The sequence below is a fragment of the Acartia tonsa genome, chromosome 8, assembly GCF_053477335.1.
Source record: "Acartia tonsa isolate MP-2025a chromosome 8, ASM5347733v1, whole genome shotgun sequence".
NCBI lineage: Eukaryota > Metazoa > Arthropoda > Copepoda > Calanoida > Acartiidae > Acartia > Acartia tonsa.
The window spans coordinates 33,098,001-33,111,518 of NC_137267.1; the positions used below are offsets into that span (position 1 = coordinate 33,098,001).

At 33.1% G+C, this 13,518-nt stretch overlaps 1 protein-coding gene across 1 annotated transcript; it reads right to left on the reverse strand.

Annotated features, from left to right (window-relative positions):
* Positions 1–646: 646 nt before the first annotated feature.
* LOC145326581 (uncharacterized) lies at positions 647–13,109 on the reverse strand. The gene is made up of 14 exons (XM_080169952.1): positions 12,978–13,109; positions 12,246–12,353; positions 11,677–11,783; positions 11,109–11,201; positions 10,585–10,668; positions 10,092–10,119; positions 9,730–9,817; positions 9,217–9,311; positions 8,879–8,974; positions 5,170–5,237; positions 4,495–4,556; positions 4,062–4,144; positions 1,779–1,828; positions 647–788 (listed from the first exon to the last, which is right to left on the reverse strand). The coding sequence occupies exons 2-14, from the start codon at positions 12,351–12,353 to the stop codon at positions 647–649; spliced, it is 1,104 nt and encodes a 367-aa protein (XP_080026078.1). The 5' UTR covers positions 12,978–13,109.
* Between the last annotated feature and the right edge of the window lie 409 nt (positions 13,110–13,518).

Consider the following 13,518-nt stretch of genomic DNA (forward strand, 5'->3'; position numbering starts at 1 on the left):
TCAACCAGTCAAAATCAAGAACGTCACCAAAGTTGTGAAACCATCAAATGAAAAAAAATATTAAAATAAAACTTTGGGGACTAGTGAAATAAACATCCCATTGTTCCCCCTCTCTTTCTCTGGGTTCATTCATTTTAAATCCTTTACGTTTAAACTTTAAATCTTAGCCACTGCTTTTACGTTATATCATGATCACTTATGTTCTCCTTTCGTAGACGTTTTTTCTAAGGATTCATTTAATGTTTTAAAATACAAAATTCATAGCACATTAAAAAGAAACCTTTTATCTACAAAGAATGAATACTTACTAAAAAAAACATAATATATTCAATATGCAAAATTTCAGTTGAAAATTAATATTTTCAAATTTTAGTTCCGTTTATTCATTTTGATACCATCATAAAGGGTGGATTTATTTTTGTGGAGATCTCGTAATTAAATATAGGAAGGGCATAACAGGTTTTCCAGGTTTTATTGGGTCTAATCAGATACAACATATGTTGTACGACTTTTGAATTTATAATTCCTCATTCACAATTTCTTGGAATATTAGAAAAAACGAAACAAGTGATTGCAAAAAGAGACTAATACTTCATATACAAACCACATTAAAATTAATAAACTAACAAAAGTGGTATTAATTTTTTTAGACCTTTATTTTAATATTTTTGAAAAATTGTCTGTAATACGATGCTTTAGGTACATAATAATGTAAGATTTTAAACTTTCCTAGCTTAAGATTGACATCAGAACAGTGAACAGTATGTGTTATACTTCCATACCTCATCCTGAATATTACGGAACATGGAATTAATCATCTATAATATAAAGTAGAATGATGTCTTCCGTCTGTCCCTTAAGATCTCGGTAACCACTGAACCGATCGGATTCTACTCTTCAGGGAATATACCTACTGGCCCGGTGGTGGTTTTAGGCTATTTTAGGGTTTTAGGGTGGGACACCCCCAACCCCCCTAGAAACAAATATCCCCCCGCCATTTTTTAAAAATTATTTAAAATAGTGGTGGAGTGGAGGATCTTCAGGTAATAAAAGATGCAAAGCCCCTAGAGGTTAGGGGGCGAAACCGCTAGTATTATATAAAGAAGTAGTTTTTTTTGTCTGAAGTTTAAGATCTCAATAACTACTTAACCGATTGGGTTCTCTATTTAAGGTAAGCTTCACATAAGTCTCGTGATGGTTTAAAGGTATTTTTCAAGAATCTTAGAAAACATTTGAATACAGAGCCCCTAAACAATAGGGGCGCAGCCACTATTGTTTATAAAAGCAAAATCCAACAAGGCAAACAGTCATACAAACAAAAATTAACGATTTTGAGCAAATAACCAAAATATTAAAGTTTAAATAGAATTCTATGCAAATCCTTTGCAAATTTCTCAAATACAGAATATGCTTAATATGGAATCAGATATAAGTATAATATGAGGACTTTATTATTAAGAATCTTAAAGCAAATAGCATAGTGCCTAATAATCTTGCTACACTTTAATTATAAAATAATTACGATATGAACAGAAAGAAATAATTTTCCATGATAGGAAGAGGACAATGATAAACAAATTTAAGTCTTCTATAGATTAATATATGTAAATCGCAAAAGTTTGGACTCTGCATTGTTCAAAGCATCTAATAAAGATTTTATAAGTCTCTAAAATTTTAGACCTACGCATGATAAGATATTTATAAAACTTCAGGTACTACTTAAGCCCAATGTTCGCTCCATCTCTGGCGATTTCCATGTAAATTTAAGTTTTTCTAACCTGCAAGAGTCGGCGACAAACTTTTGATCATCTTCGTCTTTTGCTTTATTCTACAATAAAATATAATTCTAGAAACTCTTCAATTAACACGGGAAAAAAATTAGTAAGATTTCGTAAAAACTTACGCATTTGTATTTAAAAGGCCTCAATATGTAGAAAAACCCATATAATGATTGAAAATTAAATGCGACAATCAAAGTTACAAAAGTTTCAAAATTAGATGCTTAACATCTTTATAAGGGGGGGCCGGAGGCGTAATGACACAAGTTCTGAAACCGTGAGCAAAATGGTCTAAATATTTAGCTAGACCTTTCAAACTTGGTATATAAGCCTAGTCCTGTAGGTATTACATCTAAATGGCAAAATTCAAAATTCTTTATTTTAAGGTTAGGTTAGGTAAGAATAACCCTGCGGAAATGGGGGTTTTTAGGCTTTTTTTTGGTCTATTTTGATGTGGAAACTTACCTTAAATTGTTTTTTCTTAGGGTTTTAACTTAAATACACTGTATCTATTCATATGGACATTATTTAAGATGATTCAGCAAGTCGGGGACCGACCCCAGGGGGCTAGGTGGGTGGCCCGCAGGGGTTAAGTGCATTTTTCCCAATATATATGTTGTGATACATCAAATTATAGGTTTTTTTAGGTCAAGGAACTCAAATTCAGAGCTAAAATAAGCATTAGACTAATCTGAAGCTAGTCCCAGCGGGCTAGGTTGGTGGCCCGCAGGGGTTAAGTGCATTTTTTCTTGTTATATATCAAAATATAGGTTTTTAGGTCAAGAAACTCAAATTCTGAGCGAAAATTAGCATTAGACTAACCTGAAGCTAGGTAGATTTTCCACACGGCTTAAGAGCATTTACCTAACCTAACCTAGAAACTTACTTATATTTTCACAGGTTTTTTTCTTGAATAAACTGTGTCTATTAATGAGGACTTTATTTAAGATGATTCAGCGGGCTAGGTTTTACTTAGATACACAGAAAAATTGCACTACACCATTGTAGGCCACCCACCTAGCCCTCTGGGGTTGGTCCCCAACTTGCTGGATTATCGAAAATAATGTCCTCATTAATAGACACAGTTTATTCAAGGAAATAACAAAAAGAATAAGAAAGTCTCTAGGTTAGGTTAGGTAAAATGCACATAAGCCCTGCGGAAAATCTACCTAACCCGCGGGGGTTAGCTTCAGGTAAGTCTTGTTCCAATTGTAGCCCTGAATTTGAGTTTCTTGACCTTAAAAACCTATATTTTTATATATAACAAGATATATAATGGACAATAATGCATTTAACCCCTGCGGGCCACCAACCTAGCCCGCTGGAGCAAGCTTCAGATTAGTCTTATGCTAATTCTAGCTCTGAATTTGAGTTTCTAGCTCTGAATTTGAGTTAACTGACCTAAAAAACTTATAATTTGATGTATCACAACATATATACTGGGTAAAATGAACTTAACCCCTGCGGGCCACCCACCTAGCCCGCTGGGGTCGGTCCCCGACTTGCTGGATCATCTTAAATAAAGTCCTCATTAATAGACACAGTTTATTCAAGAAAAAAAAAACTGTAAAAATATAAGTAAGTTTCTAGGTTAGGTTAGGTAAATGCTCTTAAGCCCTGCAGAAAACCAACCTAGCCCGGGGGGGTTAGCTTCAGGTTAGTCTAATGCTAATTTTCGCTCAGAATTTGAGTTTCTTGACCTAAAAAACCTATATTTTGATATATAACAAGATATATATTGGAAAAATGCACTTAACCCCTGTGGGCCACCAACCTAGCCCGCTGGGGCTAGCTTCAGATTAGTCTAATGCTTATTTTAGCTCTGAATTTGAGTTCCTTGACCTAAAAAACCTATAATTTGATGTATCACAACATATATATTGGGAAAAATGCTCTCAACCCCTGCGGGCCACCCACCTAGCCCCCTGGGGTCGGTCCCCGACTTGCTGAATCATCTTAAATAATGTCCATATGAATAGATACAGTGTATTTAAGTTAAAACCCTAAGAAAAAACAATTTAAGGTAAGTTTCCACATCAAAATAGACCAAAAAAAGCCTAAAAACCCAATTTCCGCAGGGTTTTTCTTACCTAACCTAACCTTAAAATAAAGAATTTTGAATTTTGCCATTTAGATGTAATACCTACAGGACTAGGCTTATATACCAAGTTTGAAAGGTCAAGCTAAATATTTAGACCATTTTGCCCACGGTTTCAGAACTTATGTAATTACGCCCCCCCCCCCCCTAATGAAAATCAATGCAATAAAATAACTCTAAACTACCTTTTTATCATCAATGGTGAAGAGTGCCAGGTTTGAGTTCTCGTCCAGTTTGTCAAAGGGCTCCAACAAATCAGATATTTGTCCTACGATGTAGACGTGAATTATAACAACCTGCACATCTAGTCAAGCCATTTTCTAGATTTAAATGGACAGACCAAAAGACGAGCTCAATTAAACAATTTCGCGAAAATTATCAATATTATACAACCCTTCCCTTCCCCCTCTCATTAAATAAGGCTATTTTTCTGTAGATTAAAATAAAAACTGCCAGTATGTACAATAAAAACTGCCAGTATGTACAACCTAACTAATATTATTATAATTATCAGATTCCATTTAGTTAAGTCAACGAATGCGAGATGATATTTACCTACACAACTTTGCGAACCAGTATAATTTACAATCCAATGTTCCCTCCCTCCTGTGTATTTACCTGAAACATACTCTACTGGTTTCTTAAGTCCAGCTCCAATCATGTGACAGTTGATAATCTTCCTGAATAAAAATGTTGGTAGAAAAATGGATATTGACAGCAAATTCATACTCCTATTTTCAGTGGGGGAAAGAATTAAGCATCTTTAGTTATTCTAATCTTAGTTTCAGAGATTTTAAACAAAATATTTCGAGGGAAAATCAATTTGTAAGTGAGACGGAGTAAATCGTCCAAATATAATCTGGAATACAGATAAAAAAAATAAAATAAATTAATAAGGAGAAACCTAGAAAAAAAACATATGCACAAAACATAATTAAGTCATGAAATGTTTCTTTATTTGTTAGTTAATCTTCTGACTAGCGGCTTTGCCCATAGAGGCTTTTAAGAGTACTAAGAGTGGTGGGGGATGAATTTGATCCCTCTCATTTTTATTTATTTTTTTTAATCCGGGGGGGGGGAAGGGTATTTAGTGAAAGGCGGGAGAGACTCCCCCCCCCCCAAAAAAAAAAATAAGGAGAACCGTATTGGTTCAGCGATTAGCGAGATTCTTCGGCACAGAGAGGTACACACACACAGAGATCCTGTTACTTTTATATAAGGATAATTTTCTTTGGGGATCCGATTATAGTAAGGGAAAGTGAGGGTTCGGATTCGAGGAACTATTGAACTTACTTAGAAACTAAGAGAGACATCTTCAAAGAAGATAGCAACATCTTAAGATCCTCAAATCTGTCTTTCTCCTAAATAAAATATATCTATCATTTCTCTTTAAACAAAGCCGCATATAGCCATAACACCAGGGATCTAAAGGGATAAGACAATGGCCGATAAATTGACGTAAATTCCTAATGATAAACACAAAATTACCTCTTCTGTAGATTAACATTAGTGGCTGGAACGTTTAAACACTGAACTTAATAAACCAATCAATCAAAATTCAGTAAAATTCCCCAATATAAATAAGTCAACGAATAAGAAAACGTTATTGTAAACTTTGGGGACTATAGTAATCGACAGTCCATTGTCCCCTCTCTCTCTGCATAACACGAAAATATAACGTTTGAGAAAACAGGCTATGGGGATGTTACGCTTTGTAGAACATGATTTGCATTTTAAAAACAAGTTTACTTGCAAAATTTAAAAAAAAAATACTAAGGAATCAATACCTAAGAACTAATTTCAAAGAAAATATTTTCTATGAAAATAAAATTTTGGGTATTTAAGATATATTATTCAAGGGAAGAATTATAATGCTTTTATTCTTAAAAACTGCAAATGTTCAAATATTGGAATTTATTCTACCTATATACTAAGCCACATTTAAAAAAAAAAATTCCATCTTTATTATTAGATTGTTCATAGAATCAGATATTTTATAGTACATTCATAAAAGCTTGTACTAAAGAAAAAAATAAAATATATCCAATGTTGACGTAAATACAGGATACAATTAAAAGTTAAAGCACATTTTTTTTTCAGAATTAAATTTATTTATAGATATGCCTCGCTTATAATATTATCACTTGTTGTCCTAGGAATCATTATTCCAAAAATCAGATAAATAGGATAATTATATCATACATAAAGTTGATGTAAAAGTAAAATATCAGCATGTTATAAATGAATATACTGAATTTCTGGTAACGATTATACAATATTACTACGCTTACTAAATCAAAATCGTAACCAACTGTTCTGGGAAGCTTCATGCAAAGTTTGAAATCAATAGCATAATTTTAATATACAGGGCGACCACTCCAAAACCAAATAAATATAGTATTTTTATAGTATATTTTTTTAATCCATATAGTATATATATATAGTATATTTTTTCTTACTCATATAGTATGATATAGTATCGGACTTTAGTAATACATAGTATATTAATCATCAATAATAACACAAGGCAAAGCTGTTATCAAAGAAATTTCACATATAAGGGGGGGGGGGGGAGTTTTGCCACTTTTGCTTACTCTTTGATTATTAGGCTAGGTATTAATATTCGTCTATAGGTCATTAGGGATAAAAGTTTACTTTTGGGTAGAACTTCACGTATATTTAATCATTTTTTGGATAGGTCTCCAGGTTTAGGTGCTGCAGGCTAGCTGGAAGGTGGTTTCTGGACAAGTAAAAAAAAATTTAAATTTCTGTTTGAAGAGTTAGAGATCAACTTATTAAACAAAATATGTATCTTTATGTTATTAACATATCTGAAGAAAAAAAATTAAAATCAGACTCCAATTTATGGTCCTGCAGGCATCCAGGTTCACTCTGGACATGTGAAATTTAAATTTCTTGTTTGAAGAGTTAGAGGTCAACGTATAAAACAAAGTATGCATCTTTTTGGATATTTTTTACACATTTGAAGAAAAAAAATGACATTTAGCCTCCAGGTTCAGGTGCTGGAGACCCTCAGGTGGACTCTAGGAAGGTAAAAATCAAACTTCTGATTTGAACAGTTAATGGAATATTTGTTAAACAAAATGAGCTTATATTTTGATGTTATTTATATATTTTAAGGAAAAAATAAAATTAGCCTCCAGGTTTAGGTGCTTCAGGCCTCCAGGTGGACTCAGGACAGGTATAACATCAAAATTTTAAAGGGGGGGGGGGGGAAATGTGGTGACTCGTGCCACGACATACCGCCAATTTTATTTTGGGTGCTACTCACTTAGTTTTAAAGATAATTGGGTAAAATCTTTTGGGCTGGGTCACTAATTACCCAAAGTTTTGGTATCTTTAAAAAAAACCATGTTATTTTTTTTCAAAAATTTTTTCCCTTATAACCAACCCTGCGGGAGGACTTGGTCATTATTTTCTTCAAATTTTTGTTTATTAAGATATAAATTACATTCAGTGCCTCTTCTAAGCTTTTAAAGATATTGAAACAAAATCTTTTTAGGTAGGTCAGTAAAAAATATTTGAATAAAATATGGCGGTGGTACCGGAGTTAAAGGTTAGTTAAAGGGGTTAAAGGTTAGTTGGCGTTATCCTTTTTTTTCAATTTTGAAAATTTGAGTACCCCCCCCCCCTGACAAAGACAAACAACTATTTTAGGTTTGGTTAGGTTTTAGGCTAGGGAGCCGAGCGCTGCGGCTAGGCAGGCAAGGGGGCCGAGCGCTGCGGCTAGGCAGGCTAGGGAGCTGAGCGCTTTGGCCAGAGTTCATAGTTCATGTAAACAACATAAGCATCTTTTTTAGATACTATTTATGTGTTTTAAAGAAAAAATGACAATCGACCTCCAGGCTAGGTTAAGGTGCTGCAGGCCTCCAGATGGACTCTGGACAGGTAAAATATTATGTTAGTATATAATATGTTAATATTATCCAAATAAATGCATATTCTGTTATATAAATTGACCTCTAACTCTTCATATAAGAAATTTGATTGTTTACCTGTCCAGAGTGGACCTGGAGGCCTGCAAGACCTAAACTTGGAGGCCGATTTATACATTTTCTTCAGATATGTTAATAAGATCAAAAACACATATTCTGTTTTAAAAGTTGACCTCAAACTCTTAAAATAAAAAATAAAAATTTTTATTGTCCGGAGTAAACCTGGAGGCCTGCAGGACTTGACCAAGGATGCTAATTTTAATTTTTTCTTCAGATGTTAATAACATCCTGAAAGGTGCATATTTTGTTTAATATAAGTTGATCTCTTAATCTTCAAACAAAAATTTTAAATTCTTTTACCTGTCCAAAAACCACCTTCCAGCCTGCATCACCTGAACCTGGAAACCTATCCAAAAAATAAATAAATCAAAGTGAACTAATACCCAAAGTAAACTTTTATCCCAACTAACCTACAGTCTCACATTAATACCTAGCTTAATAATCACGGAGTAAGCGAAAGTGGCAAAACTTTTCCTACCCCAGTTAAGTTAATTCTATGAAAAATAACTGATATTGAAAACATAATCACAAACAATAATATATTTTCAGGATTTTCTCAATTACTGTAGAGCTTTATGCATTTTTAGGTTAGGTAAGTCAAAGGTTAATTATTGCCCATCAGAGATAAAGCCCCCCGCAGGGGCTAGAAATAGGAGAAAACCTATTGTAAAAATAAGACAAAACGCTCCTTCAGAGGCGTTGTCTCAAAACTGACAATATTCGTTTTTTGTTATTTAAACTTAATATCATATAGTATATATAGTAAATTTTGGTCAAATAAAGGTAATATTATATAGTATATATAGTAAATTTTTGTCATATAGTATGATATAGTATCCAAACTCATCCTATATAGTATAAATAGTATATATAGTATGCAGTGGTCGCCCTGAATATATCTAAATTCACGAAAGGGCTAACCGTTACAGATGGATGTACCGACCCTAATCATAAATAGGCTTTGCTTTTAAAATTAGAAAACCCACCTGTGCACAATAAGCTAGTATAAAAAAGAATAGTTGTTTCTCTCTGTCCAGCGCGGTCAAATATCTTCCAGTTTTGGTATTCCATAACATCAAATTCTAGAAATAACATTGTTTGGTATTAAAGAAATAGCCTGAAATTTATATTTTGTGTATGATTGTAGAGGGGTAGTCTAATAATAAAGTACCAGGGGTGTATATTCTGCAAATTTGACCCTGCTAAGGGGGGGGGGGGGGGATAAAAAATATGTGGTTGGGGGAAAAAATGTAAAAATTAAATGAACTGAAAACATTTTTTCTCGTAATCATCCGAATAGGATAAGCTGTGAGATATTTCTTACCTTCATAGCGAGTAGATCAGCCAAGATAACTGGTTTCACCTCAGTCAACAATCTTTTCTTCAATTTCTCGTCAGACATAAACGTTTGGAAATTTTCTATAGCATTTCATGTTGTCATTTTAAAATTTAAAACAGGACCACGTGTATTTTATATTTGAAGAACATCAATATTGTAAAGCATGTCAACGCCGTTTGGTTTTTCCTCAAAAAAAAATACCCTTTAGGAATAGAAAGGTGTTTTAAAATTGTCACGTGTTTTCAAAACTCAGGGATCTAAAGGGATAATTAACGATAAATTATAATTGATGATAAACGAACTTACCCCTTCTGTAAATTTTTGTTGAGAAGTTTAGGCACTTTAGTTAGGAATCAAACATAAAGTACTCAAAGTTTTTTAGTAAACAAATAGAAGATAACGTGTTATTAGACTTTGGGTATCAGAGATTTTTTTTACAGTCAAATGTACCATTTCTCCCTGACAAAAAAAACCTTCAAAATTAAAATAATAACATGCCTGCGACAAAGTTCATAGCATCCTCAGCCATTTTGCCCTCAAACAAAGGTTTCATAATCATATCCAGGGCATACTTCAAATCAATATTCTGGGTAGCAATAACAAGATTTTAAACATTGAACTAAAATTTTTTTTCATGGGAGAGTCAAAAATTATTTTAGCTCCATTTTAATCGGCAACTCCTCATTAAGTGACTCTAATTACCCTAAAAATGCTGATCTTTTATTGTCTACAAGATCTTTTGAAAGGCTACATAAGGACGAGAGCATAAAGGCCGAAAATTATAGCAAAATTTTATGACTAAGTTATGACTTTAGGTTTGTTTAATAGTTATTTTTTTCAAGTTTAAATATTCTTGTTTCCTTAGCCATGAAGACTGATGCTTCATCCCTACAATATTATTAAGATTATTTATTAGTTAATGTAAAATCCTTGAGAATATGGAAATGGGGGGGGGGGGGGGGGGGAATCTAACACCCATAATACTAGGAAAATATTCTTTAGGATATTTACATATTACTGAGGAAGGATGGCATTAACTCTTTAAAATCTCGCGGCACATAATGTTGTTGGAAAAGTTTGATGGTATCAATTAAAAACTTAATAATAGTGGGAGTAGGTAGAATAACTTTGCCCATAAACAGGTAACTATTTAGGGATTGCACATTGCACAATTACATTGCACAGTTAGGACATAGTAGATTGTCTGAATACATCAATTCTTTGATTCCAAAAGTATCTAGAACAGGGATCTCTTGAAACAATAAGGGGCAATGCATTTAAACAACTGTTTTATATATTAGTTTTTTATCAACAACAAAAAAAGTTATCAAAGTATTAAAAAAGTAATTTTACCTTATAGAATCAATAAAAAAGTAGTCTCCAGCCTTCAGGTACTCTTGAACATTATCTTTGGTAAATAATGTCGGGTTTAATGGCCTGAAAATAAAATATAATATATACCTATATTGCAAAAACTTTAATTTTTAACATGACACAAATAAAGTGCTTTTATAAAAAAGTGTTCATAAAAAATCTCAAAATGATGTAAACAAAGATTATTGAATAGGTAATAGAACACAAAAAGACAATCCCATTCCCAACATTTGGGGAGGGGTATTTCCACGTCAAATGGCTGAACCCAAAAACATTTTTATCGCAAGGGCAAAATTTTGAGGCCCTTACTTTGTAAAAAAAATTCACATTTTATGCCCTAATATTGTAGATTTGCATCCCCACCCTAGCCCAAAAATATTATTAAATGTTATTCGACGAATCGACATTCTTCAATACAAGCTCTTTTTACATTCGTCACTCTTTTGTACCATGAATTACAGAACAGCTTCGCTGTTGATAAATATGTGTAGACAGATACTTACTTGAAATACATGAGATCAACGACAGTTTGAAGTATATCTCCAGAAAATTTGGGCAGGTCAAATTCAGTTATGTCGGGGGTTGCATCAAATCTCCTAAAAACAAGGATAATAATGTTAATAAGTTGATGTTTTTTTTTCAGAAAATGACAATTTTATGCGAAAAAAATTAAAGCGTTTAAACATTTTGTCAACGTTTTCTTTAATAAGTTTAATTACTTCAAGGCAATAAGTTTCAATCCTTCAAAATATACTACAAAAAAAACATATTTCACTATTTTCGACAGACGAGTAAAGGCTAGTTACAATGTAACTCCCCTACTATATAAGAAACTAGGAGCTGCACCCCTAGCATCTTTATTCTAATGGGTACACAGTAGGGCAGAAAATAGCCTAAAACCTTCCAAAGGACTAAATCAGAAATTAAATAGCCTAACACCATTTCGTGACCTTTGTCAAGCTTCCCTATGAGGAAGAAATCAATCAGTTCAATCGTTATTGAAATCTTAACTTTCACCAAAGAAAACCTTAGGTAGTACTTTATAGAATACCTAGGATATACTTTTTTTACCTGGCAAAAAATGCGTTTTGTGAGTAGAGAATCATCTTGTGGGCTTTGATCTCCTTACCATCGCTAGACTTCAACGTGATGTCACAAAATTTTCCAGCTTTATAGGACTGAACAAAAAATGTTACGTTAAAAACTCTCATTTGTAAAGTAAAAGAGGGGCAGTTTTGCGGCTGTAATATTAATGGGAAACTGGCCAATTCCTAAGATCTTGTAAAGTTGTGTGTTCTAATACTTTAAAATAGGATTGGAATTTTAGGCATGGCAATTGCTTCCAATGAAGTTCAATACCATGAAATTGTGAAGAAACGGCGCTTTTCCGCCATTTGTTTTGTTGTTGCTATATCTCGCCGAACTAAAATATTTTGAATAATTTAAGATATTTTTAAAATTCCCCTTATATTTACAAAGCACTTGACTGGATTTTCAAATATGTTCTACTCAACGATAACAAAAAGTGCAGTTTAAGTGCAAATAAATATGAAATTTATTTGAGATAAAAAAAAAGTTAAGTCTTTCATAAAACGGTTGTCCAATCCAATGGTCTACTCTATTCAATATAATTAATATACCTTAATAACATGTCCCTTAAGGGACCTGAGCATATCCAACTCTTCCTGCATGGTTTGTACGGCATAACCGCCAGCACCCCCAACAATAACACCCGGAGCAGCAGTCATCTACAATAAAACATGAACGATTATACCAAGAAGTAACATAGCTATAAGTGTTAAGATAAAACATTTTGAAAGTCAACTAAATTCAGGTAAAAATAACGGATGTAAAAAAAGTTCCATTGCTTTTTTGTCATTTATTTGTCAATTTGTTTATCAAGTAAGAGAGGATCGTTATTTAAGCCCGCTTCAAGTTTGACTTAATTTGAGTATATGATTATATTGTGTAAGATCCGAAAGGCAAATACTTGTCTGAAGATCTTAAGGCTCTCTACAATCTAATTACTTTCTCGCTCTATTGCTTTCAATAGGATTTATTTAAGAATTACTTTAAATTTTTGTTACTGCGCAACTTTCGTATAAAATTACGATTTCAATTTTATTATGCCTCATACTTCCCAACTATCTATGTTTTCACGTCTGTAGCTATAGATCTCGGAAATTGCATTTCTGAATAGGTTGTATTAGTTTTAACAACGACTTGGGGTGTTTTTATGCCATTTTCCCGAACTATCTGACCTCTCCTAAAGGCTGGGAGTAGAAGCTACATAAACTTATAACACTTAAGAAAAACTTAAACTCCACTAATGATACAGATTTAAACATTACATTTTTACATAATAAGATTACCTTTGAATTATTTGATACTGATTATTATTTTTATATTTGTATTCTCATTTTATTCTGAAAAAGTCTGTTTATACATATTAATTTACAATCAAAATCATAAAATCATAAAATTAACTAAATATTTCTATACATATATAATAATCTATAATACAAAGTAGCTTGATGTCTGTCCGTCTGTCCGTCTGACCGTCTGTCCGTCTGTCTGTCCGTCTGTCTGTCTGTCCCTTAAGATCTCGGTAACCACTGAACCGATCGGATTCTACTCTTCAGGGAATATACCTACTGGTCCTGTGGTGGTTTTAGGCTATTTTCTTGGGGGGTGGGACACCCCCAACCCCCCCAAAAATTAAAAAAATCCAACCCCCCAAATTTTTTTTTTACATTTTTTGTAAAATCTCAGTAACTGCTGATCAAATTGGGCTCTACCCTTCTGGGAATATACCTACTGGTCCTCTGGTGGTTTTAAGCTATTTTCTTGGGGGGTGGGACACCCAAACCCCCCCAAAAATAAAAAAATCCCCACTTCCAAAATTTTTTTTTT

Coding starts and splice junctions, on each gene's coding strand:
- LOC145326581 (XM_080169952.1), bottom strand. CDS start 12,353: ATGACTGCTGCTCCGGGTGTTATTGTTGGGGGTGCTGGCGGTTATGCC. Junction 10,120..10,584: donor TTTTTTATTGATTCTATAAG/GTAAAATTACTT, acceptor ATAATATTGTAG/GGATGAAGCATCAGTCTTCA. Junction 4,557..5,169: donor ATGTCTCTCTTAGTTTCTAA/GTAAGTTCAATA, acceptor ATTTTTATTCAG/GAAGATTATCAACTGTCACA.